This window comes from Mastomys coucha, unplaced genomic scaffold (assembly GCF_008632895.1).
Source record: "Mastomys coucha isolate ucsf_1 unplaced genomic scaffold, UCSF_Mcou_1 pScaffold5, whole genome shotgun sequence".
Classification (NCBI taxonomy): domain Eukaryota; kingdom Metazoa; phylum Chordata; class Mammalia; order Rodentia; family Muridae; genus Mastomys; species Mastomys coucha.
Genome location: NW_022196911.1, coordinates 27035193 through 27060632, shown reverse-complemented (window position 1 = coordinate 27060632; position 25440 = coordinate 27035193). Strand labels below are relative to the sequence as shown.

General features: G+C 41.6%; 1 protein-coding gene and 1 long non-coding RNA gene across 3 annotated transcripts in view; one reads left to right on the top strand and one right to left on the bottom strand.

Annotated features, from left to right (window-relative positions):
* Positions 1-8752, bottom strand: part of Stc2 (stanniocalcin 2) — a 62385-nt gene extending 53633 nt beyond the window's left edge. The window contains exons 1-3 of one of the 2 annotated variants that reach the window (XM_031351553.1): positions 8714-8752; positions 7410-7540; positions 2393-2601 (exon numbers count right to left, since the gene is read on the bottom strand). In XM_031351553.1, coding sequence (XP_031207413.1) covers positions 2393-2525 — 133 coding nt within the window. In that variant the 5' untranslated portion in view covers positions 2526-2601; positions 7410-7540; positions 8714-8752. Of the gene's footprint in view, positions 1-2392; positions 2602-7409; positions 7541-8379; positions 8669-8713 lie in introns of those variants that run through there. The other variant, XM_031351554.1, reaches the window with a different exon arrangement.
* A 55-nt stretch (positions 8753-8807) lies between these two features.
* On the top strand, positions 8808-9964 carry LOC116077196. The gene is made up of 3 exons (XR_004113188.1): positions 8808-8872; positions 9023-9215; positions 9927-9964. It is a non-coding gene; the product is annotated as an uncharacterized LOC116077196 (long non-coding RNA).
* The last annotated feature ends 15476 nt before the right edge of the window (positions 9965-25440 follow it).

Here is a 25440-nt window from a genome sequence, read left to right as displayed (position 1 = left end):
TTCCCTTCCCTTCCCTTCCCTTGCTTTCCCTTCCCTTCCCTTACCCTCTCCTCCCCTCCCCTCCCCTTCCCTTCCCTTCCCTTGCCTTCTCTTTCCTTCCCTTCCCTTGCCTTCTCTTTCCTTTCCCTTCCCTTACCCTCTCCTCCCCTCCCCTTCCCTTCCCTTCCCTTGCCTTCTCTTTCCTTTCCCTTCCCTTTTTTCTTCTTTGAAGGTTTTTCTATATGACCAGGCTGGCCTTGAACTCATGATCCTATTGCCTCAGCCTCAGACAGCTTGGATTACAGGTTTTACCACAGCACTCAGCTATTCTATGACTTTAATGGACAAGTTGGAGAGAATGTCTGCAGTCTCTTCCCTTCTCCCATTGCTGGGCTACAAGCAGAGTGTAAACCTAGACTCTGGTCATTTCTGCTGGACTTCAGAACAAAGCCAGCACAGAGTGGCGTGCTGTTATGGAGATTTTCCATGTTATTTGTAAATATGTATATGCCTGTGTGTCTGAGTGTGGGTTCGTTCAGTGCCTTTGGAGATCAGAAAAGGGGCATTGGATCCCCCAGGAGATGGAGTTATAGGCGGTTCTGATCCACTTAAAGTGGGTGCTGGGAATTGAACTCATGTCCTCTGGAAGAGCAGTATGTGCTCTTAATTGCTAAGCCATCTGTTCAGCCCCTTCACCTTTTTTTTTTTTTTTTTTTTTTGAGAATTATTTTGAGACATTTTTGAGGGTTTTTTTTTTTATTTTTCTATTTCTTACATAAGTTATTTGAGTTGGATTTATTTCATTTTTCTTCAGAGAAAGCCAATGAACTAACATGACAGACAGCAGAGCCAGGTTTCTTAGCCCTCAGGTACCACATTCTTCAGTATGCACGGGCCCTTCAGCAGTCATGTATTCATTGTTAGCTGCTCTGGGATTGATGGTCTAGTGAGAGATGACATTATCATCTGTTAGAAATTGCCACCAATTGTGATAGAACTCTGTCCACGCCAGCAGAGCTTGCTAGCTGGGAAGGCATTTGACCCCTGGAGCAAACAGTATGTTGTATAGGAATTTGAAAATAAAATGTCATGCAAGAAGGTGACTGGGAACGAGACCTGGCTGGAAAGTGTGGGCTATTGGAAAGGGTTGGAAGAACCATTGTGCAGGGGAGAGTAAGCTTTTTTCTGTCTTTTATTATGTTCTGCGCTACTGCAAGGGGCCACAGTGGTTCAAGGATGCTGATAGGTGCTTGTAGGTTTGGAGAAGAATAACAAATGATTACAGGCTTCCAACCTGCACCTACAGAGAAAGCTGGACAAAACTAGAGTGTGTGTATCAGTCAGGTTAGGCTAGGTTTTGCTGCAAAAACAACCACCAAATCCCAGTAGCTTTTAACCAAAAGTTCTATTTTCTGCCTACACCCTATGTCTAGCTCAGGTTGGCAATGGAATTATAAAGTGAGCCACCATTTCCAGGGCATTAGTCAGCATCCCAGGTGGAGAAGTGCAATTGAATGACAGGTGCCACTTTAGGCTAGAGTTAGACCCCACCCACCCACTGGGGGAAATGGAATCTGGTGCTCTGTGTGCTAGAAGGAGGAGCTGGTGGTTGAAACTCAGGCTCATGATTAGGGGAATTGTGCCATTGTTGCCTTTGATGGATAGCAGGAAGATGATATAAAAGATAAAAAAGGCACCAATTGTAGGGAAATGCTGGAGGTGGAAGGAACAGGCCTCGGAACTCGGTGTGCAGTGTGACAGCTACCACACCTGGGTTTGCACTGAGTTCTTGAGCTCAGGATTTGGGTGTTGAGCTAATTGTTAATAAATCCCGGTGGCGTGATTTACTACCTGTCTCAATGGTTTATGTTCCTGAAAGAAAGACACACACAGCCTTTATATTTGAATATGCCTCAAACAGCACAATAGCCGGCAACTGTCTAACCTCCGTGCTGTTAACATGTACCTCTCGCCGATAATCCCGAGTTTTCAGTTACTAATTCTGTGTTCTATATTGACTGCCCTGGACCCGGTTGGGCCCTCTGAGCCATGCCCTCCTGCCTTCTTCATATGGTGGCTATGCCACTCTGTCCTGAATTGTTCTCAGGTATGGCATTTCTCCCCCACATTCTCCAAGTATGGCGGACCTCTCTCTTCATCCCCTCTACATCCCACGCCCAGTGAATCCAAGTCCAGGAAATCCTAAAATCCCGCCTCTGTCTGTCCTCCCCAGCGATTGGCTGTTGGCATCTTTATTTCCCAATCAGAACCAACTGGGGGCATGTTCCCAGAAGCTTTGTGCAGACCTTCTTGGGCAAACAGTTTTGCGGGGGAGGGGGGGCATGATTAGCATTTGTAATACAAACAGCTCCACTTGGGCAAATTCAGTCAGGGTGCTCAGGAGGTTACTAACCTGCAAACAAGAAAGTGATGGGAGAAGACTCCAGGGAAGGACCTCTCTTCTCAAAAGAAATCAGTTTGGTTCCAGTGCTCCTCAGCAGGACTGTGTGCTGCTCAGCAGGAGGCCTAACCCTCCCTGTGTCCATCCAGGGCAGGTTTCAGATTCACATCGTTGAGGCATGGGCTGGCTTTGGGGCACCTCTGGCAAAGGAACTCCAGGCTCTGTAGACAGGAGGGCAGGTGAGGGAGGACAAGCAGTTACAAATAGAAAGCCAGTGATAGGCCGTAGAAATGACAATACCAAAATCCTGCCAGCCAGTACAGAATTAACAGTTGAAAATATAGGGACACATTTTCATACAATTTGAGCGAGGTCACCCGAACAACCATGGATGAAATGTGAACAGTGGTCCCAAACTCCTGTTACCACCCACGAAGGACTGCAGCTTCCAGTTTTGAGCCAAAACCAACCCTGCCTTTCTTAAATGACTCTCATCAGTTACTGTCGCAGAAGAAACGAACACAGACAGCTTCTCACACACAAGGAACCACTAACACCCTAAGTCTCTTTATCAGGACAGAAACCTTAGTTCTGAGGGCCCGTGATGGCTTCACCTCTGGATACCAATGTCTAGGGATCAGAGCTTTAGCACACGGCTCTGTGTTTAGTATCTATACTTAGCAATGTATACCCCATAGTTAGGCTATCTATCTGAAAATGTTATAGGGAAAGATTATTTTGTATACTAAATTTTAATTTTTAAAAAGTTAAAAACATATGAACTTGAGAAACCAATATCGGGAGAATAGGAGTGGGTGAGTGCCTGGAGGCTCCTATGACCTCTGAGGCTGCAGCTTTCTCACCGTCCCTGGGAATGTGAACTCCGAGGCTGCGGCTTTCCCACTGTAACTTTCCCACCGTCGCTTGCAAATCTAGTTATCTTTTATTTCTATCTTTTCATGGGCATTAAAAGAAGAGAAGGAATAGGAAGTTGCTGCTCATCTTGTGACCACCACACTCACACAGTTCTGACCTGGGCCTCCTTGGGTGGACCCTGCCTTTCACCTTGTTGTTGAGGTGGGCCTGAGTATAGAGTCTGGCTGGGGCTTCCCTGTCAGTGTGGGACTCACTTGCTGGTCTAGAGCATGGGTTGACAGACTGTGGTTGGCTTGGAGTCAGATGTCATGGCTGAGACTGATGAGGTGCTTGAGAAGGGTGGGAGACCCGAGATGTCTCTCTGGAGGAGTTTGGTCTTAGCTTTCCTGGAGAGTGTGGGTGTGTCTAAAGCAATCGATCTTGAACCCCTTCGGGTTGCATATCCGATATCTTGCATATCAAATATCTTGGATTATGACTCATAACAGTAGAAAAATTACAGTTATGAAGTAGCAATAAAAATAATTTTATGGTTGGGGGTCACCACAACGTGAGGAGTTGTATTAAAGGGTTGCAGCATTATGAAGGCTGAGAACTGCTGGCCTGAGAAGTCAGCAGGATTGGACTCGTGCATGAAGGTGGGGCGGATGCTCTGCCTTCCCTGCTCAGGGCCCCACTAGTCAATGTTCATTTTGTAGTGGAAATGTCAAGCTTGTCTCCACAGCTCTGGGGACGTATGTGGCAGTGAAGTAAAGGCAGAAGAATGATGTGGCTTGAGCACTGCCATCTCCCTACCGTTTAGCCTTGGCTTCCTGCCTGGGTGTGGTCTGCCGTGTCCACCTCCGCCAAGCTAGGGGGATATGATGTGGTGGTTGGGGGTGGCCAGGTAGATGTTGGTATATCTCTGTCTGGGTTCAGATCCCAGTCCGCCATTTGCTGCTTTAGAACCAGGTGAGTTATTCGTCACTCTAAGCCCAGTGTCTCATGAGTGGAGTGGGTCGTGAGGATGAAGTGAACTAAGACACAGAAAGTGGTAAAATAGTGCTTGGCACACAGGATGTCAGAGATGGCATTTTGTAATTGTAACCTTAGGAGAGCAAGTGACATCTCCAAAGAGAGCCAGCAGCAAGTGGCCAGAGTAGAGTGAAGACCCAGATTAGACCCTGGGTTCAGAACGAGTCTTCCCATCAGGTTGTGATGCTTCTTTGAGGGAGTGTGGTCATGGGAGAACTGCAGGTTGCTATTCTACACCTCTTTCTATTGCAGCTCTTCTGGAATCATCAGCATCTCATCTCCTATGACTTCCTAGCTCCAGGAGGAGAAAGCATGCTCTTGTGCTACAGGCAAGCATAGTACTGGCTTATCAACTGGGACTTGGGCTGTGTCCACCCCCCTCTCCTAGCAAGGCACCTACCAACTCAGGACCCTCACTTATATTCAAGCTGCGTGCATATACCACTTCAAACACGGACTAAGTGCCTCCGTCCCTAGCATCATCTAGGATCTACCTTCTGTGATCAGTCTGTTCAAACATATCCTAGGATATCTCCTGGTACAGGAGGCAAGGGGTTGGTCAGGTATGAGCTAGTTTTGGATGCATGTGCTATAAGGCAAATGGATGAGTGTGCTATAAGGCAAACTCTGTCTTTTGAATAAATGCTTCAGGAAGAAAATCCCTATTTACCATCTTTGGCCTATGCACAATTAGATATTAGGAGTAATTCTATTTATTATGGATTTTAATCATATATCTAATTAATTATAGTTAATTATGGACACTGATGCATCATGGGAAAGGACAGGTGCAGCAAGTAAATGCTTATGTAGTTCAGGCTTGTCAATCAAAACAGAGAACTAACTGTCCACCTGATATTCTTTATCCTCGTCTAGGCTATCATAATAAAAGGACCCAAACAGTAACAAGGGCCCCTGAGTGTACATGCTTGCAGCCTATCCTATCTCTGCCCTGCCTTTGCTTCTGAATAAAACATCCTTGGGATTTAGTAATCTGCACGAGCTTCTTCAATTCTCTGAACACGACCCAGAGAACCTTAAAACACCTGTTCAGACAGCGCTCACTGGAAACATTTAGTCTGAAGGTTTTTGTATTAACAATTTTTATTCTATTATTTACATGATATGTGTTTGCCTCCATGTATGTCAGTGCCGTGCTTGCCTGCTGTGTATCATGTGTGAATAGCTCTCCTCTGCCTCACGTTCCCATCACCATGTTATACCCATGTGCATGGCAAAGCATCTGTAGACTAAACTCTCTGAAACCGGAAATTAAACAAACCCTTAACAAAAGTAAAACAGGATGATATTTGCAAGTATAATCATACATCCCATAACTGGATGTGCCATGTGCCATGTGCTGATGTGCCCTTATGCAGATATCATAGTAGTTGGTACAGACTAGTCACTGGATAGGGCTTCTTGGTGTAATCAATACCCTCTGTAGACACCAGGATGAGGCTGCTGCCAGGGTAATAAGGCATTGTGATAGTCAGCTTTCTTCAGAGGGAATCATTTAATGATTGAAAATATAGTACAGCAAATACCTAAGATAGCAACACTGGTTTATTGACTTTATCAAGTATCCTGTACTGCATGGGACCCAGCATAGACTTTTCCATGCCTGTGCCACCCATTAATAATAGATTGTGCTACGTTCTATGATGGTTACAATGTTGCTAGTCTCAAGTATCCTGTACTGTATAGGACCCCAGTGTAGACTTTTCCAGGCTTGTACCACTCCTTAGTAATTCATAGTGCTACACTTTATAATGGTTACAATGTTGCTAGGTAACCAGAAAGTCTCAGTTCCATTATCAAGTAGGGAGCCCGCCCTTCTACACTGTGGTCTGCTTCACTGATGCCTATGAGCAGAGTGGCTGCTCCGGCTTTCCCAGCTGGTTGGTTTGAACTGCGAAACCGTGTCCCTTTCTTCACCAAGAATCCAGTGTGTCATTGTCCTGTTTCCTCTATCTACTGACTGTAGGAAAGGTCACATGTGAGTGAAGGAAGAGAATCGGGGGAGGGATGGTCTGTGTGGAGGAAAAGAGGAAGGTAGGAATCCCCTCACTGGGCAGCACTCCCAAATTTGAAACATTCATGTAACATTGCTCACAGTTTGCTCAACATTGATATCTGACTGGTCCTATTGCTTACTATTTTTCTTTTAAGTTGATTTTTAGTAAAAAATTGCTTATAGATATATTACTCATAAATACACTGTCACAGATGAGTATAGAATCATTTACTATAGAGAGAATGTAAGACAAATAATTATTAAAACAAAAATGTCCTGAATTATTCTCGTACTTATATATACACCAGAATAGTTTTTAAACTTTAATGCATATGCAAATTACAGATCATGTTAAAATGTAAATTCTAATTCAGTCCTATCAGGCATGGACACAGCGATTAGAAACTGACTAATCTAGTTTTGGTCAGATTTTTTTTTTAAATAGTTGGTAGTAATTCTAACCAGCCCAAGCATCATGACAGAGGGGGCATACACCTTCATTTACATTTCACAAGCCTCCAAGGAGGCTTTTATTTTACAGAGAAGGAAGCTAAGACATGCAGGATAAAGCTTGTTGAAGATACTGCAGCCACATTGGGCCTGAGTCCGTGCGGTCAAACAAGGCTTGAGCAGCAGCAGTCTTAGGCCCAGGACATGAAGTGCAGGTAGTTTTTGTGCAGTTGAAGGACCCAGGCCGGGCACAAGTGGAATGGTCCTGGCCATTAGCTTAGTGTCTTTAGGCCACGAGGGGCTGGGGAGATGACTCAGAGGGTAAGAGTGTGTCAGTGCAAGGGTGAGGACTGGAGTCAGGCAGATCACTGGGGGTTGCTGGCTGCCCACCCAACTAATCCATGACAAGCTGGACAGGACCTGTCTCAAGGGAACAAGGCAAAGGGCGCTAGAACAGGACATGAGCTCTCTGGACTCTGCACACGCATGCATGCATTCATGTGTACACACAAACACAAACTATAAAAAAAGAAAACCCACAAGATGTTCTCAAGTTTGTTCCTATGCGTTTAGGGAGATGATGCAGATTTTCCATCCTTCAGTGCAATGACAGGGGATTAATCTGGAAATTAAATGTTTATTTGGGGGGCTAAATAAATTGTTTTCTCTTACCAGGCCATTCTGCCAGCTCACTTTTGAGTGGGAGAAACAAGATGCGCCACTGGTGAGGCCCTCTTCTCCCGTAAGTACACAGTACATGCTCGACAGTGTTCTCCACTTCTCAGGATGATGCTGTTTTTGTCCTGGATACCAGAGGAAGAAAATCAGGCCTCTGCCTCATGCATCTTCCTTAGCCTTCTGGGCATCATAAATGCGGCACTACACAAGGAGGTGTGTATCCACAGCAGCTATAACTGCGTCTACTCCCTCTAAGATGGCTGTAGTCCCCTGCATTTTGTTGGTGGTGTTTGAACATCAAATGTGTTCCTTTGGAAGATGCTTGCACCGAAGACCTCTAGGAAACTGGAGAACCACCATAGTTTACTGTGACCCAGAATCCCTCCTCCACCTCACTATTGCTGTGGGTGGACATCTTTATGATGCTGTGGTTCAGGCTGTAGGCTACACATGGTGTGAGCAGATATGGTGCATGTAGACAGGTAAGCTGCCATCTCGGATGCTGAGATTAGGGGATGACACTCCAGGAAAGGAGCCACAGGTCTGCTTCCCTTCTGCAGAGTTTGTCTCTGTGTATGTAACACTTTGGTATTAATTTGTATCAGGGGAAATCATAATACTTTATGAAAATTTACTTTATCATTTATATATGTTATAATATAATGTACATAATATATTATAATATATAAATAATATCCTATATAATTATATTTAGTATGATATATTATATATAATTATATATTGTATGTTATATATAATAATATGTAATATAATTGTATATATTATAAATATAAATAATTATATATATAATTTATATAATATTTAAATACAAAAATATATACAATATATATTAAATGATACAGAAAATTGGGCTGTCTCTTGATTCTTCTTGGACTATAAAATAATATGGAATTTTTAACTTTTCTGAAAAAAGAGAAACAAGCAAATAAACAAAAATAACAACCTATGCCGCTTAAAGGTTAGTCAGCAATATTCTCAAAATCTTTTAGCCCAGGGATGTTACACTGAGGGAGCATTGCTGGAGTTAGATCTTGGCTGAATCTAAGGGCTTTGTTCTTATCTTCTCCTATCCAAAGGATTTATGTTTCAAAACTTCCTAGCTTATATCTTATACCCATTATACTGTGTATATACTGTTTTATCTATACACATTTAAGATAAATTTTAATTTATAAATTAGTAACATATTAGGAATAGATAATAAGTTAGACCGATCACAACATATTGTAATAGAAATTGTATATGCATGTAGTCTCTCTCAAAGTATTTTACCCTACTTTTGTCACCATTCCTGTGCTGATATTTGATGACTCGGTGCCTTTGTGATGAGCAAATGATGCAGGCTTTGTGACACAGAGTTATTCCACTACATCAGGATCACTGCATTATCATGGCTGTGGATCTGCTACCCAGGACAGCTGCCAAGTGACTCCTGGGTGGGTAGCATAGACGATGTGGGATGCTGGACTTAAAGATGATTGGCAACCCCGTGGGACGGAGCAGGTCAGCTCGAGATGCCATTGCATTACTTGGAAAGCAACAATTAAAGACTCATGAATTCTTTGTTTTTGGTATTTTCCACTTAGGATTTCGGACTATGGATTGCTTCAGATAACCAGAACAGAAGGAAATGAAACCAAGATTGAGGGACATGGTGCCTCTAGGATTGACCAGGTTACTTTCCTGCTGCTGTGACAAAACACCATGAGCAAGGTAACCTATAAAAGAAATACTCTAATCTGGAGCTGATGGCTGCTGTGACAAAACACCATGAGCAAGGTAACCTATAAAAGAAATACTCTAATCTGGAGCTGATGGTTTTGGAGGGTTAGAGTTCATGGGGCCAGGGCCAAGGCGTGACAGCAGGAACAGCTGAGAGCTCACATCTTGATTTAAAAGTTGGGAGGATAGTGGGAGGGAAAGAAGGAGGAGAGGAGGGGGAGGAGAGGAGAAAGGGAGAAAGCAAGGACGGGAGGGAGAATGGAAGGAGAGGGAGGAGAGGAAAGAGGAGAGGAGAAGAGAAAGGGAGAGGACAAGGGAGGTAGGAGGGAGGGAGAGAGAGAAGAGGAGGGGAGAGGAGAGGAAGAGGGGGAGGGAGAAAGAAGGGGCAGAGAGAGACACACACAGAGACAGAGAGATTGGGAATGGTCCAAACCTTTTGAAACCTCAAAACCTGCCCCCAGTGACACACCCCACTGACATACCCCCTCCAACAGGGCCATACCTCCTAATCCTTCCCGAACAGTTCTACCAACTGAGGACCAAGTATTCAAACATATGAGCCTCTAGGGGCCATTCTCACTCAAACCACTACAAAGACTTTGAACAAAATATCTCCCACCCCTTGAGCCTTTGTCTCTGTCCCCCATGAATTTTATGTCTTTGTGAAAGGGATGAGGAACAGGGTAAGTGAAACAGGAGGTTCCCGTCAAGTGACAGCTGTCTTTCACTCCTTGCCCTGTGTTTTCCTCCTGTTGGGGTTCCCCACAGGAACTGAAACACCAGCTGTAGATGGGGGATGAAGAAGCAGGAGATGAAGTAAAATGATATCCAGGTATGCTGGCGTTTGGCAAAGCTGTTTATAAAGACAAGGGCTCCACAGTAGATAAGTGTGCTGTAGTAGCAGTTTGCTTTCAGAAAGAGGCCCACTAAGCTCTGGACCTCACAGAGCCACTGAAAACATTTCTTCATTTTCATGACTCCATGGGCTTTATTCCAGGGCATGGCCTTGACTCAGATGAGACATCTCTTGAAAAGCAAAACTTTCAGGTAGAGGCCGGGGGGCTGCTAGTTCCTGAGAGGAGATGGACGAGCAGGAGGAAGGGCAGAGGAGCAGCCCCCAGGTAGGACTACCTTTGTGACCAGGGGACGTTGCAGACATGCTACCAAGATGAGGGCATCCAGGGAGTGGGCCTGGAGAGAAAGGCCATGAGAACTGGACAAGAAAGGACCCTTACAAATAGTTAAAATATTCTTTATTTTTATTATATCCCGAGGGAAAAAAATGGTAGTGGCCAGAGCTGCATGGATTAGGGGAAAGGCTGTAATTCCATCTTGGGGCTTCTGGTGAGTTGAGCTGTGGGTCTGTGGTTTATGATGTCACCAGAACCCCCAGCTGGAATTACAGCCTTCTAATTTACAACTGGATCCATGGGGAGCTGAGGGTCCTCTGCCACTCTCGAACGTGGCAAGGACCAAGGCTGTGCTGTGCTTGGAGGTTGTGACCTAGAATTGTCCTGTCTCCTTGCAGTGGGTCAACGGTTTTGGTAAAACCATTTCCCTGCTTTGACCCTGACCCCTTTCCTCCTGGTTCACAGTATGCCTTCCTTATTTCCCCAAGTTGCATAGCTCGGATTTTCCCATAATTTATTTTATAAGTTAGATTCCTCTGGTCTTCATACTGATGTAACCCATGTGCAAGCCTTTCCACCTTAAACCTTAGACTTTTGCAGCGAAACCCTGCTGGGAACTGGATGGCTGCTGTCTGTGATGCCCAGCCTTGCCCTCTGCACTCGACACTCCAGTGGAGGTGAGGCTGTGGGTGCTTCTCCAGCCCCAGCCCACCAGCTGTTCCCAGCCTCCCTCCACAGCAGCATTACTGCATCCTGGCCTTTAGTTACATGGGGCTCTGAGCCTTCCTTTGTTCACCAGCCTGTAACAGCAACTTCTAATTATTTCGTATATGTTCGTTAGTATATGCAGGAATCTGAGGTCAGATGGGACGTATCTTCAAGTAGCTTCCACCTGCTCTCTGCTATGTACACTAGGGTGTCAGAGAGATCTGGAAGTCATTCAGGCCGAATCTCTGCACATTGATTCTTCCTGAGGCGTTATATATTTTGGTGGGCGCCATCATTGCTGCCAAGTGGTTCAACCCAGATAACCTGGAATGTTCTGCTCACTTCTTTTCTTTCCCAGTCTAGTGTCCAGCCCACCACTGGATTCTGTCCATCCTACCTTCAAAACAAAGCTCTTTTTATGGGGATTCGTTCTCCTGTGGCCAACCAAAGTCTGAAACTACTAAGTGAGAGCTCATTCATAAGTTTTAAAAAACTTATGGTATATTGTTATGATAGTTCTATTGTATTATTTGTTATTGTTAATCTCTCACTGAACCCAATTTAAAAATTAAACAGTAGTTTAGATGTATAAGTAACTTTGGGAGAAAAACAGTCCAGCTGTATTTAGCTGTGAAATCAGGCATCACCTAGGAGTTGTGGAATGTATTTCTCAGGGATAACATGAGTCTCCTGGATTCTATTCTGCACACCCCTTTACCCCAAGTCTACCGAGCACCATTTAACTCCCTCAATCCTTAAGTTCTGTAATAACATTTCACTGGTACCTCCCACTCTTCCCTTTTCCCCCTAATCCAAGGCTTCTCAAAATGGAGATCCTGGGCTAGCGGCAGCCAGCAGGGCTCTGTCCCAGTAACTTGTTAGGAATGCAGATTCTTTTTTTTTTTTTTTTAAATTTATTTTTCGAGACAGGGTTTCTCTGTGTAGCCCCGGCTGTCCCGGAACTCACTCTGTAGACCAGGCTGGCCTCAAACTCAGAAATCCGCTTGCCTCTGCCTCCCAAGTGCTGGGATTAAAAGGCGTGCGCCACCGCGCCCAGCTAGGAATGCAGATTCTTGAACCTACTGAGTGTATAGCATTCCTAGGGGACTGGATACTCTATGTGAGCCTGATGCTTGCTTGTGAGAGCATTCCTGATCTGTTCTGCTCTCAGGTGTGGTAGTGGCATTTTGTGTAACCCCACCTTTTTTAAACCCCCGTTTTACAAGAAAGCAAGGTCTACTTTTAGAGGGGTCTTTCCACAACAATAGAACAGTAACAGGCTCCCTGGGGTCCCTTTTAAGGAGCAATGAATGAATGAATAAATGAATGAATGATTTGTGTATTCTCTCTCTCTCTTTCTGTCTGTGTGTGTGTTTCTCTCTGTGTGTGTCTGTGTGTGCACCACATTCACAAAGTGCTTGTGTGGGCTAGAAGAGAGCATTAATTTTCTGAGCCGGGGTTATAGGTTGTTGTGAGCTGTCCATTGTGGGTGTTGGGTACTGGGAGCTGAACCCAGGTCTTCTGCAAGAGCAGTGAGTGCTTTTAACTACAGAATCCTTTAGGTCCCTTTTTTTAAAGACACCAATCCCATTAGATCCTAAGTGCTCCTGCTTCATGATCTAATCACCCCAAAGACCTACCTCCTGACACCATCTCATAGAGGGTTGGGAGGGACATGAGCATCCAGTCCATATCAGAATTTTATTGCGATCAATTTCCTTTTTTTTTTTTTTATTTAACACATCTTTAGAGAATATTACAGACAACAGATAAAGAATACACATTCTTCTCAACCCACATCTTTAGAGACTATTACAGATAACAGGTAGAGAGTACACATTCTTCTCAACAGGACATGGAAGTTTTTCTAAAATTATTAATATAATAGACTACATAGTAAGCCCTAAAACACATATAAGTTGACTTTCTAAGTCTGGAATACTTTCCTTAATATGATATAACATTTTCTCTCTAATAAGAACACCCTTAATTTTAATGGCTAAACATATGTATTTGGGCAGGAATAAGAGTCTATAAAGACAAGGAAACTGGAAGATGGACCATAAGATGATTCTTTTTTTGTTAAGTCATCAAAATAATTTATAATAGTTAAATGCCTCTTAAATATATATAATGTCTTCTGAAGCTAAAAGTAATATACACTCAACCAGTTTTTAAAATCTATTTGGAACATTAAACATGATAGAAGTAGAAAAAAACCCTCTTATGAAGTCCTCTGTGAAAGGAAATTGTGACAGGCTCCTGATTAGACAGAAACCATTTCCAAGGAAGAATACACAGTGTAACTGTGGCTTCATAGAATGATTTGGGTAGTGTTACTTATGTTTCTATTTTATAGTTCCAAGAATATTGGTATTAAATCTTCTTTGAAGGTCTGATAGAATTCTGCACTAAACCCATCTGGTCCTGGGCAGTTTTTGGTTGGGAGACATTTAATGACTGCTTCTATTTCTTTAGGAGTTCTGGACTGTTTAGATGGTTTATCTGAACCTGATTTAACTTTGGTACCTGGTATCTGTCTAGAAAACTATCCATTTCATCCAAATTTTCCAGTTTTGTTGAGTATAGGCTTTTGTTGTAGGATCTGATGACTTTTTTAATTTCCTCAGTTTCTGTTGTTATATCTCCCTTTCCATTTCTAATTTTGTTTATTACCTGCCATCTAATGCTCTTGTGTGTATTTGCTTCATTTGTTCTAGAGCTTTCAGGTATGCCTGTTAAAAGCAGCTAGTGTATGCTCTCTCCTGTTTCTTTTTGGAGGCACTCAGAGCTGAGGTTTCCTCTTAGTACTGCTTTCATTGTATCCCATAAGTTTGGGTATCTTGTACCTAATTTTCTTTAAATTCTAAAAAGTCTTTAATTTCTTTCTTATTTCTTCCTTAACCAAGTTATCATTGAGTAGGGCACTGTTCAGCTTCCATGTGTATGTGGGCTTTCTGTTGTTTTTGTTGTTATTAAAGACCAGCCTTAGTCCATGGTGATCTGATAGGATCCATGGGATTATTTCAATCTTTTTATATTTGTTGAGACCTGTTTTGTGACCGACTATATGGTCAATTTTGGAGAAGGTACCACGAGGTGCTGAGAAGGTATATTCTTTTGTTTTAGGATAAAATGTTCTATAGATATCTATTAAATCCATTTGGTACATAACTTGTTATTTTCAATGTGTCTCTGTTTAGTTTGCATTTCCATGATATGTCCATTGATGAGAGTGAGGTGTTGAATTTTCCCACTTTTATTGTGTGAGGTGCAATGTGTGCTTTGAGCTTTAGTAGAGTTTCTTTTATGAATGTGGGTGCCCTTGCATTTGGATCATAGATGTTCAAAGTTGAGAGTTCTTCTTGGTAGATTTTTCTACCAAGTATGATGAGTATGAAGTGTCCTTCCTTATCCTTTTTAATAACTTTTGGTTGGAAGTTGATTTTGTTTGATATTAGAATGGCTACTCCAGCTTGTTTCTTGGGACCATTTGCTTAGAAAATTGTTTGCCAGCCTTTTACTCTGAGGTAGTGTCTGTCTTTGACATTGAGGTACGTTTCCTGTATGCAGCAAAATGCTGGGTCTTGTTTACATATCCAGTCTGTTAATCTATGTCTAATTACTGGGGAATCGAGTCTATTGATGTTAAGAGATATTAAGGGATAGTGATTGTTGCTTCCTGTTATTTTTGATGTTATTTTTATTTTTGTGTAGCTATCTTCTTTTGGGTTTGTTGTTGTTTTTTTTTTAAGTTTTATTGCATTATAATGAGAAAAGTTACATGATTTCAATTTATCTGAATTTGTTAACATTTAAAAACATATTTTAAGTAAATATAATTAAATCACATTCTTGTTTTCCTTTTGTACCCCAACTCCTCCCAGAGACCCCCTTCAATACCTACAATATCTTTGTCATATTCTTTAAAATTTATAAAATATAACAATAAAAATGAGTATTATGAAAGTTGTTTGATATAAAACAACAATCAATTTAACAGTCTTATGTAGATGCTTGTCTACGGCAATACTGTAAATTCTTATGTTTTTCTCAATATAAATTTTAAATAACTCCAAACATATTAACTATAAATTTCAAAATAATACATCACTACTAATATTTTTCTTAAATAAACATAAATATATAAAGTGTTTTTGTTTGTTTGTTTTATATTTAGTAGAGCTTAAAATCTTGGCTCTTACTGTGGTAACTTGATACAAGAGTTACAAACATCAAGCAAAGCATTCAGCCTCACTCTGTTTTCTCTTACAAACCCCCTCCCAATTTAATTGTCTACATTTCTTTTGGGTATATAAATACTTTTAAAATATGTAAGATGTTCTGAAAACTATAGTATAGTGTAAAAACATGAAATAAACAATACTACTAATAGAGAGGCTGAGATAGGAGAAGCAAGATCTCAAGACCATTACGTTGTACACTGCAGGACCTTGTCACGAACAAACAAGGTGAAAGTGTATATGGATTGTATAATATTGGACCTGTTTCTCCAATTACGAAATTAGAGAGACCATTGGATGACAGTCAATACATTTCTAATTCCTCATATTTTTTGGATTTCAATCGATTAGGATATGTTGGTAATATTAATTTTCATATTAAGATATTAAGAAAAAGTAATTGTTACTTCCTGTTTTGTTGTAAGAGGTGGAATTAGGTTTCTATGGATTTGTTGAAAGATTACTTTCTTGCTTCTTCTAGGGTGTAGTTTTGCTCCTTATGTTGATGTTTTCCATCTATTATCCTTTGGAGGGCTGGATTTATAGAAAGATGTTGTGTAAATTTTGTTTTGTCATGGAATATCTTGTTTTCTCCACCTAAGGTAATTGAGAGTTTTGTTGGATGTAGTAGCCTGGGCTGGCATTTGTGTTCTTGTAGGGTCTGTATGACATCTGCCCAGGATGCTTTCATAGTCTCTGGTGAGAAGTCTGGTGTAATTCTGATAGGCCTGCCTATATATGTTACTTGACCTTTTTCCCTTACTGCTTTTAAAATTCTTTCTTTGTTTAGTGCATTTGGTGTTTTTATTATTATGTGTCGGGAGGAATTTCTTTTCTGGTCTAGTCTATTTGGAGTTCTGTAGGCTTCTTGTTTGTTCATGGGCATCTCTTTCTTTAGGTTAGGGAAGTTTTCTTCTATAATTTTGTTGAAGATATTTACTGGACCATTACCTTGGGAGTCTTCACTCTCTTCTATACCTATTCTTAGATTTGGTCTTCTCATTGCATCCTGGATTTCCTGGATGTTCTGGGTTAAGAGCTTTTTGCTTTTTGAATTTTATGTTTTCTTTGACTGTTGTGTCAATGTTTTCTATGGTGTCTTCTGCACCTGAGATTCTCTCTTCTATCTCTTGTATTCTGTTGGTGATGCTTGCATCTATGACTCCTGGTTTCTTTCCTAGGTTTTCTATCTCCCTGGTTGTCTCTCTTTCTGATTTCTTTATTGTTTCTATTTCAATTTTTAGATTCTGGATGCTTATTTCCTTCACCTGTTTGATTGGGTTTTCCTGTAGTTCTTTAAGGGATTTTTGCATTCCCTCTTGAAGGGCTTCTAGCCGTTTACCTGTGTTCTCCAGTATTTCTTTGAGGGTGCTATTTATGTCTTTTTTTGTTTGTTTTGTTTTTTTGTTTTTTTTGTTGTTGTGTTTTTTTGAGACAGGGTTTCTCTGTGTAGCCCTGGCTGGTCTGGAACTCACACTGTAGACCAGACCAGGCTGGCCTCGAACTCAGAAATCCACCTGCCTCTGCCTCCCAAGTGCTGGGATTAAAGGTGTGCGCCACCACTGTCGGGCTATTTATGTCTTTCTTAAAGTCCTGTATCATCATCATGAGAAGTGATTTTGTATCTGAATCTTGTTTTTCCGGTGTGATGGTGTGTCCAAGACTTGCTATGGTGGGAGAATTGGGTTCTGATGATGCCGAGTAACCTTGGTTTGTGTTGCTTATATTCTTATACTTGCCCCTCATCATCTGGTTATCTCTAGTGCTACCTACCCTTGCTAAATCTGACTGGAGCCTGTCCTTCCTGTGATCCTGATTATGTCAGAAGTCCTCAGAGTCAAGCTGCCTCTGTGATCCTGTGATCCTGTGATTCTGTGATCCTGTGATCCTGGGCTTGTTAGAGCGCCTGGGTGTGGAGCTTCCTCTGGGTGTTGTGGGACTGGCTGTGGAGCTTGCGCCCAAGCAGTTTGTTGAAAGATTACTTTCTTTTTCTAGGGTTAGTTTCCCTCTTTGTGTTGGTGTTTTCCATCTATCATTCATTTAGTGCTGGATTTGTGGAAAGGTATTGTGTAAATTTGGTTTTATCATGGAATATTTTGGTTTCTCCATCTATGGTAATTGAGAGTTTTGCTGGGTATAGTAGCTTGGACTTGCATTTGTGTTCTCTTAGGGTCTATATAACATCTGCCCAGGATCTTGTCTAGTCTCTGGTGAGAAATCTGGTTTAATTCTGATAGGCCTGCCTTTACGTGTTACTTGACCTTTTTCCCTTACTGCTTTTAATATTCTTTCTTTGTCTTGTGCATTTGGTGTTTTGACTATAATGTGATGGGAGGATTTTCTTTTCTGGTCCAGTCTATTTGGAGATCTGTAGGTTTCTTGTATGTTTATGGACATCTCTTTCTTAGGAAGTTTTCTTCTATAAATTTGTTGAAGATATTTACTGGCCTTTTAAGTTGGGAATCTTCACTCTCTTCTATACCTATTATCCTTAGGTTTGGTCTTCTCATTGTGTCCTGGATTTCCTGAATGTTTTGGGTTAGGAGCTTTTTGCTTTTTGCATTCTCTTTGACTGTTGTGTCAATATTTTCTATATCTTCTGCCCCTGAGTATCTCTTCTATCTCTTGTATTCTGTTGGTGATGCTTGCATCTATGACTCCTGATTTCTTTCCTAGGTTTTCTATCTCCAGGATTGTCTTCCTTTGTGATTTCTTTATTGTTTCTATTTACATTTTTAGATCCTGGATGGTTTTGTTCATTTCCTCCACCTGTTTGGTTGTTTTTTTCCTGTAATTTTTAAAGAGCTTTTTGTGTTTCCTCTTTAAGGGCTTCTAGCTGTTTATCTGTGCTCTCCTGTATTTCTTTGAGTGAGTCCTTAAAGTCCTTTATCATCATCATGAGATGTGATTTTAAATCAGAGTCTTGCTTTTCTGGTGTGTTGGAGGTATCCAGGGCTTTCTGTGGTGGGAGAACTGGCTTCTGATGATTCCAAGTAGCCTTGGTTTCTGTTGCTTATTTTCTTGCCCTTGCCTCTCACCATCTGGCTATCTCTTGTGTTAGCTTGTCTTACTGTCTCAGACTGTGGCTTGTCCCTCCACCAAGCCTGTGTGTCAGTACTCCTGGGAGAGCAGTTCTCTCTGGGAGGAATTTGGGTATGGAGAGCTGTGGCCCAGGGTCAGCTTCGGGGTGCAAACAGAAACAGGAAGGATCCTGTCCTGATGGCTCTGGGTGGGTCTTTCTTGGGCCAGGAATTTGCACAAAAGTGGTGGTCTTACCTGTACTCACAGGTGTGTCGGCACTCCTGGGAGAACAGGTCTCTCTTGGCGATATTTGGGTATGGAGCATTGTAGCACAGGATCAGCCACAATACATTTCCTTGGTGTTTGAGAGCCTAAGAGTACTTACTTGAAGGACTGGACTCCGTCTAGTTATGTGTGCTGGAGGAGGAGGAAGCTTTGCGAGAGTCTTTAGAACATGCTTTCTGAGCACATCAGTGGCCAGATGTAGGCAGCTGTCCTGGATAGTAAGAAGGTCGCCCATTGCTGTAGGTGAGCTCTGCCTCTGACTCTCGGGGATAGAGTAGTTTGCAGGCAAGTTTGATCCATGCTTTGATGTGGGAAAAGGGAAGAACATAAGTCTAAGCTAAAGCTCAGCACCATGGGTGATTTCAATACCACATGGGGAATACACAGAAAAGGCATAAGGCAGGGTCAAGTGCAGCTCCTTTGGAGTTTGTGAGCTAGCTTGGTCTCCTTCCTTCTGTTGTCCTGAGATCCCTGGGCAGTACCACAAGCATGGACTGAGCAGAATCACCTCCATCATTGCCTTTGAAAGAGTGTGGATGTGTGCTCAGTGACCAGAGAATTCCCCAGCCTCCAAGGACAAAAAGACAGGTGCTGCGGTTTCTGCCTGCCCTCAAAGCACTGAAGACTGCGGTGGTCTGTTACATGGTCTCAGCCCTATTGTGTGGCCTGGGCCTTTCAGGTGCAGACACAGATCTGCTTATAGATATGTTGCTTAGTTGGTTCCAGATCTCATCAAGTTGACAGTTGAAATTAATTATGACAGAGTAAGTTTCAGCAGAAGAGGGTAGAAAAACACAGAATAAAGTAGAGAAAATGGGAACCTAATTAGAGCAGATCAGACAGTGGTTCTTAACCTGTGGGTCACAACCCCCACAAAGCTTGCATATCAGGTATTTACACTGATATGTACTGTGTCAAAAATTACAGTTATGAAGCAGCAATAAAAATAATTTTATGGTTGGGGTCACTGTCATATGAAGAACTGTATTAAAGTGTCACAGCATGAGAGCCACTGAGTTAGGATGTGTCTCTGTAGAATGTGGAAGTGGCTTGGAAATGTCCAGGCACACAGGAACTACCAGGCATGACAGTGTTGCCCAACCTGTCTGTCTGCCAAGTGAAATTAGGGGACTAGGAAATTTTAAGGTCACTTTCAGATATGTTTATTTTTACTTTTTAGTTATTAATTTTGTGCATGTGTCTGTTTGTCTGTGTGTATAGTGTGTATGTCATGCCACTCATGTGTCCTTCTTCCATCTTGCCTTAGGGCACTAGGATATCAGATATCAGTTTCTAAGTCTGGCTTTATGTGATTTCTGGGATCCAACCAGGTGGTCTTGCTTATATGATGAATATTTTACCTGCCAAGCCATCCCCACAGTCCCAGAATTTTTTTAAAAAACTCAATCACTACTAAAAATTATGCAGTGGGGTATCATGTGATATCTCAGTACATATGTATGCTTTGTAATGTTTAAATCAGGCCAATCTACCTTCTCAGATATTTATCATTTCCTCATGTGAAATTCACAAAATAATCTTATCTAGCCCTTTGCTGGTTAAAACAGCACATGATCACTAGCCGAAACAGGGAGCATTACACTTTCCGATTTTAATATATATTATGGAAATCTCATAATTAAATTGGGGATCAATGATGTTAGTCTGAAAGTAGAAGCAGAGCCCAATGGAACGAGAGAGAGCAGAAAACAAACTCACCCGCGACAGCCCACTGACTTCACACCATGCCCAGCCTCAGCAGCCCCCTGACTTCACAACATGCAAGAAACATCCAATGGGGAAGACAGCTCTGTCAGTGAGTGGGCTGCAGTGGATGCCTGACATGCAAACATTAACTCAAAATGGCCCAAAGACCTACATGGAAGACCGGAACCCCTTAGTCTATTGTAAGAAAACACAGCAGAAATGCTTCAGGACACTGGAATGGGCATACATTTCTGTATTTGTCCAAGTCTCTCCCAAAACACAGACAGGGAAACTAAAGATAGGCAAATCAGATTTCACCTGACTAAAACATGTCTTCCCTCTCAGATTTTAAATCCTGTGACTCTGTGAGAAACTGGCTGCCACCGTCTGGCCCTGTGTACTGGACAGGTGCTCAGTTGCTGGCAGCAGTAGACACTGGGACCCACGGAAGGAAAGCTGGGTACCTGGACAGTAAGACAGGTGAGGCAGATGCTGGAGAGCTGGGAGCTGAACTCTAAGACCAAGAATATCAGCTAACCTCTCTCTTTGCTTTGCACCATTCAAGCTCCAAGTTCCTGGGGGAGACAGACTCCAATGGGAATTTCCCAGATGCAACAGCTATCCATCCCTGGGGCAAAGGCACACCTGGGTGCCTGACTCTACAGGCCTATTAAGACTGTACCTTATAGGATAGGGACAACCATACCCAAAAAGGCAGAGATCATACTACTGGCTGAGCCATAGAACATATTAGCCTCCTTTGGAGTCCATCCAGATACCCCTGTGCTTGTTTCTCACAGTATGAGAATGGCATCATTGCTCATCAGTCCATCTTACTCTCACTTGCTGAACAGTTCCAATTGTAGATGCTTCTGTAGAGGTTAGAAGTTCGGTCATAGGGCAGGCCCTTGCCTATGTCAGCCATGTGTTAGTCCACAGAAGAATGTAGCAGAATCAAGCAGAGTTCAACACCAAGGCTACACAAGGCCAAAGGGACAGTTGACAGAAGGATTCACTCCTTCTAATATTGAACTTTTTCTTTCCCTTTTTGGTCCAGGACCTTGCCTTTTCTTCTTTCTTTCTCTTTTTGATAAGAGTCATATGTAGCTTTAGCTGACTTCAAACTTGCTATATGGCCGAGAATGCCTTTGAATTTCTAACTTTCCTGACTTCACCTCTCAAAGTCAGCACACACCCAGTTTGTGTGGTGCTGAGGATGGAGCCCAGAGCTTTGTGTCTACTAGGTGAGTACTCTGCCAGCAGAGACCCATCAGGAGGCCATTTTGCATTATACTTCTTGGATAAAAAGGCAAAGGGAGGTGGGGGGAGACTTGACAGTGACCTCATCAATTTTGACCTGTCTTGATTAACAGTGATTGATTAACCTTTTGGGTGAGGAAGGCAAGCTGTCCTGTGACATTTCCACTGGGTCTGTTCTCAGCGTGCCCTGCCAGTAGATGAGAGAAACATTCTTATTTTGAATTTCCTCATGTTCTCTCAGGAAAAATTGCTAAAATAGTCTCTATGGATCTAGGTCTTGAGGTCCTCTTTGAAAAGTGTGTGGTAGGGTGTGATAGAGTCCAATAAGCTTGGAATGTACTGCAAGCAGATCATATTATCCTTGGATAGTCACGATCTCTGTTGGTATATCAAAGTTCCTGGGAAGTGCCACAGTAAGAGCTTTCTGCTTAGTTGCAGCTCACTGTCTCACAAAACTTTGGACAACAGAGCAATACTACATGACCTCGTGGCTCCCTTCTGGCCAAGGGCTGAAGACACACTGTTCATTTTGCTTTGTTTGAACATATGTTCCCATATCTTTGTCTTTTTGGCACTGGCAGAGTTCTACATGGTGACTTCAGAGTCATGTTGGCCTGTGTTGGACAATTCTAAGTGAACCTGGGTGTCATGGAACACCCACCTGGTGCTCTGGGCTTTCTTTGACCAGCTCACTGACTGCCAGCAGGTGTGTGCTAGGCGTGGATGTTCAGATGTGTTCAGATGTACAGGAGGCACAGTTCCAGACACAGTCAAGTAAGGATGAAATCTCTTCAAATGTCCCCAGGCTCACCAGGGAGGAGAAAGAGAGACAACACCACAGGAATAGCAGCCTTAAGGGGCTTGGCACTGCCTGAGCCCACACCAGCCTGGCTGTTAACCTGAGCTCACACAGCTTTGTCTGCTAGGCACCTCTTTTGCAGGAGGGGAACACTGAATCCCAGAGCTTTTTTTATCACCTGCTACTACACCTCAGAGGATTCTCAGTAGTTCTTTTTGATGAAAGCCAGTGGTTGTCCTAGGCTGCCATTTCTAGAACTTTCTCTAGGTTCAGCTATTGACTGATGCTTTTAGGTATGAGAAGGGGCTAAGCTTTTTCTTTCTTTTTTTTTTTTATTTTATTTTAGATATTTACTTTATTTACATGTGAATTTCTCCATTCCCAGTTTCCCCTCCAAAAAACAAAGAAACAAACAAAAACAACAAAAACAAACCCCTGTTGCCTCCCCCTTCCCCATGCCTGCCACCCCACCCTCTCTCACTTTCTGGCCCTGGCACTCCCCTTCACTGGGGCTCAGAACCTTCACAGGGCCGAGGTCTTCTCCTCCTATTGATGATCGATTTTGCAATCCTCTACCATACACATGCTGCCTGAACAATCAGACCCCTCCATGTGCAGTCCTTGGTTGGTGGTTGAGACCCTGGGAGCTCCGAGGGTACTAGTTAGTTCATATTGTTGTTCCTCCTAAGGGGCTGCAAACCCCTCAGCTCCATTGGTCCTTTCTCTAATTCGAGAAGGGGCTAATCTTTTGAAAGTATTTACTGTCATTTAAAAAGTTATATTGGATAGTTGGATCCACATGGCTTTTATATACACAAAAGCCCCCATTTCACTCCTCTCCTTCAGAGGCTCACAAGAAAAAAACAAAAAACATGGATGTTGGGAAAGAATCAGTAAGGAGGAAGGCATGTTGGCAGGAGTGGGAGAAAGATGGAAATGGAGGGTGAGATGGTTGAAATGCATTATACACGTCTGAGATTGTCAAAGAACAAATTCAATTCACTTAGAGAAAGACATAGTTATCTCTGGAAATCTGACCTCAAGACTGTTGTTTGTGAGGATTAACAGAAGGGCAATTTTATCTTCAAATTTTTCTTTTTCTGAGGCAGGCTCTTACACTAGCTCAAGCTGACCTTGAACTCCAAGCAATCTTCTTGCCTCATCTTACAGAATACTAAAATGTTATTTTTTTTAGTTGATTTAAGTTTTGTTGCATTATGATGAGAAAAGATACATAATTCCAATTTATCCGAATTTGTTAACATTTAAAAACATTTTAAGTAAATAGAATTACATAACATTCTTCTTTCTGTTTTATACCCCAACTCCTCCCACAAACCTCACTTCAGTACCTGCCATACCTTTTGGTTTTTTTATTTTATCATATTTAAAATTTATAAAATATTATAACAATAAAAATGAGTATTATAAAAGATGTTTGATATAAAACAACAATCAATTGAATAGTTTTATGTAGATGCTTGTCTACAGCAATACTGAAAATATATACATTTTTTTCTATAAATTTTAAATAACTCCAAACATATTAACTGAATATTTAAAATAATATATCACTATTAGTTTTTTAAAATGAACTTAAATAGATAAAGTCTTTTCTGTTTGTTTGTTTTGTTTCTTGTAGACCTTAAAATCTTGGCTCTTATTGTTGTACAAACCCAAAATAAGAACAATTTTTAGACACTGGAGTTCATTTTAGTAAGACTGTACTTGACCCTCATATCACCAAAGAATTTTACCTCCATAGTAGCTAAGCTAAGAGTTTACAGTTCTGCTGCACCAAGGAATGAATTTTAGGCACTAGTTTTTGATACAGATTTACTGCTATGGTCAAAGCTATTTGACTTGAGTGATTGTCATCATTCTAAGTCCATAGGGAACAGTTTACATTCATTTAAGAAATGTTGTGTGTGTTAAGATGGTCTATCCATGAAGTCATTCACCAACTGTTTCAATGAACAATGGTTCTGCTTAGAGGGTGGCACAGAGGCTCACAGAGGTGAGGGTAAAAATCTGGTTCATTGACTGTGATAATTTGGAAAAGCATTCATCACAGAAAAAGAGAAACTTATAAAGTCTTCTTCAAAATTGATACAATAATTATATCAAGCAAAACATTCTTACAAGCCACCTCCCAAATTAATTGTCTACATTTCTTTTGTATGTATATATAATTTCAAAATATGTAAGCTGCCCTGAAAACCATAGCATAGTGTAAAAATATCAAACATTCCTACTAATTGAGAGGCTGAAATAAGAGAAGCATGATATCAAGACCATTATGTGGTACACACCAAGACATCATCATGTACAAACAAGCAGAAAGTATATATGGATTGTACAATATTGGGCCCATTCCTCCAATTACCAAATTAGAGAGACCACTGGATGACAGCCAACAAATTTCTAATTCCTCATATTTTTGAATTTCAATTGATTAGGATATGTTGGTAATATTAATTTTCATATTAAGAGATATTAAGGAAAAGTCATTGTTACTTCCTGTTATTTTTGCTGTTAGAGGTGGAATTATGTTTGTGTGGGCTTATTGAAAGATTACTTTCTTGCTTCTTCTAGGGTGTAGTTTTGCTCCTTATATTAGTGTTTTCCATCTATTATCCTTTGTAGGGCTGGATTTGTGGAAAGATATTGTGTAAATTTGGTTTTGTCAAGGAATATTTTGGTTTCTCCATCTATGGTAATTGAGAGTTTTGCTTGGTATAGTAGCCTGGGCTTGCATTTGTGTTCTCTTAGGGTCTATATAACATCTGCCCAGGATCTTGTCTAGTCTGTGGTAAGAAGTCTGGTGTAATTATGATAGGTTTGCCTTTACATGTTACTTGACCTTTTTCCCTTACTACTTTTAATATTCTTTCTTTGTTTTGTGCATTTGGTGTTTTGACTATAATGTGATGGGAAGATTTTCTTTTCTGGTCCAGTCTATTTGGGGATCTGTAGGCTTCTTGTATGTTTATGGGCATCTTTTTCTTGGGAAGTTTTCTTCTACAAATTTGTTGAAGATATTTACTGGCCCATTAAGTTGGGAATCTTCACTCTCTTCTATACCTATTATCCTTAGGTTTGCTCTTCTCATTGCATCCTGGATTTCC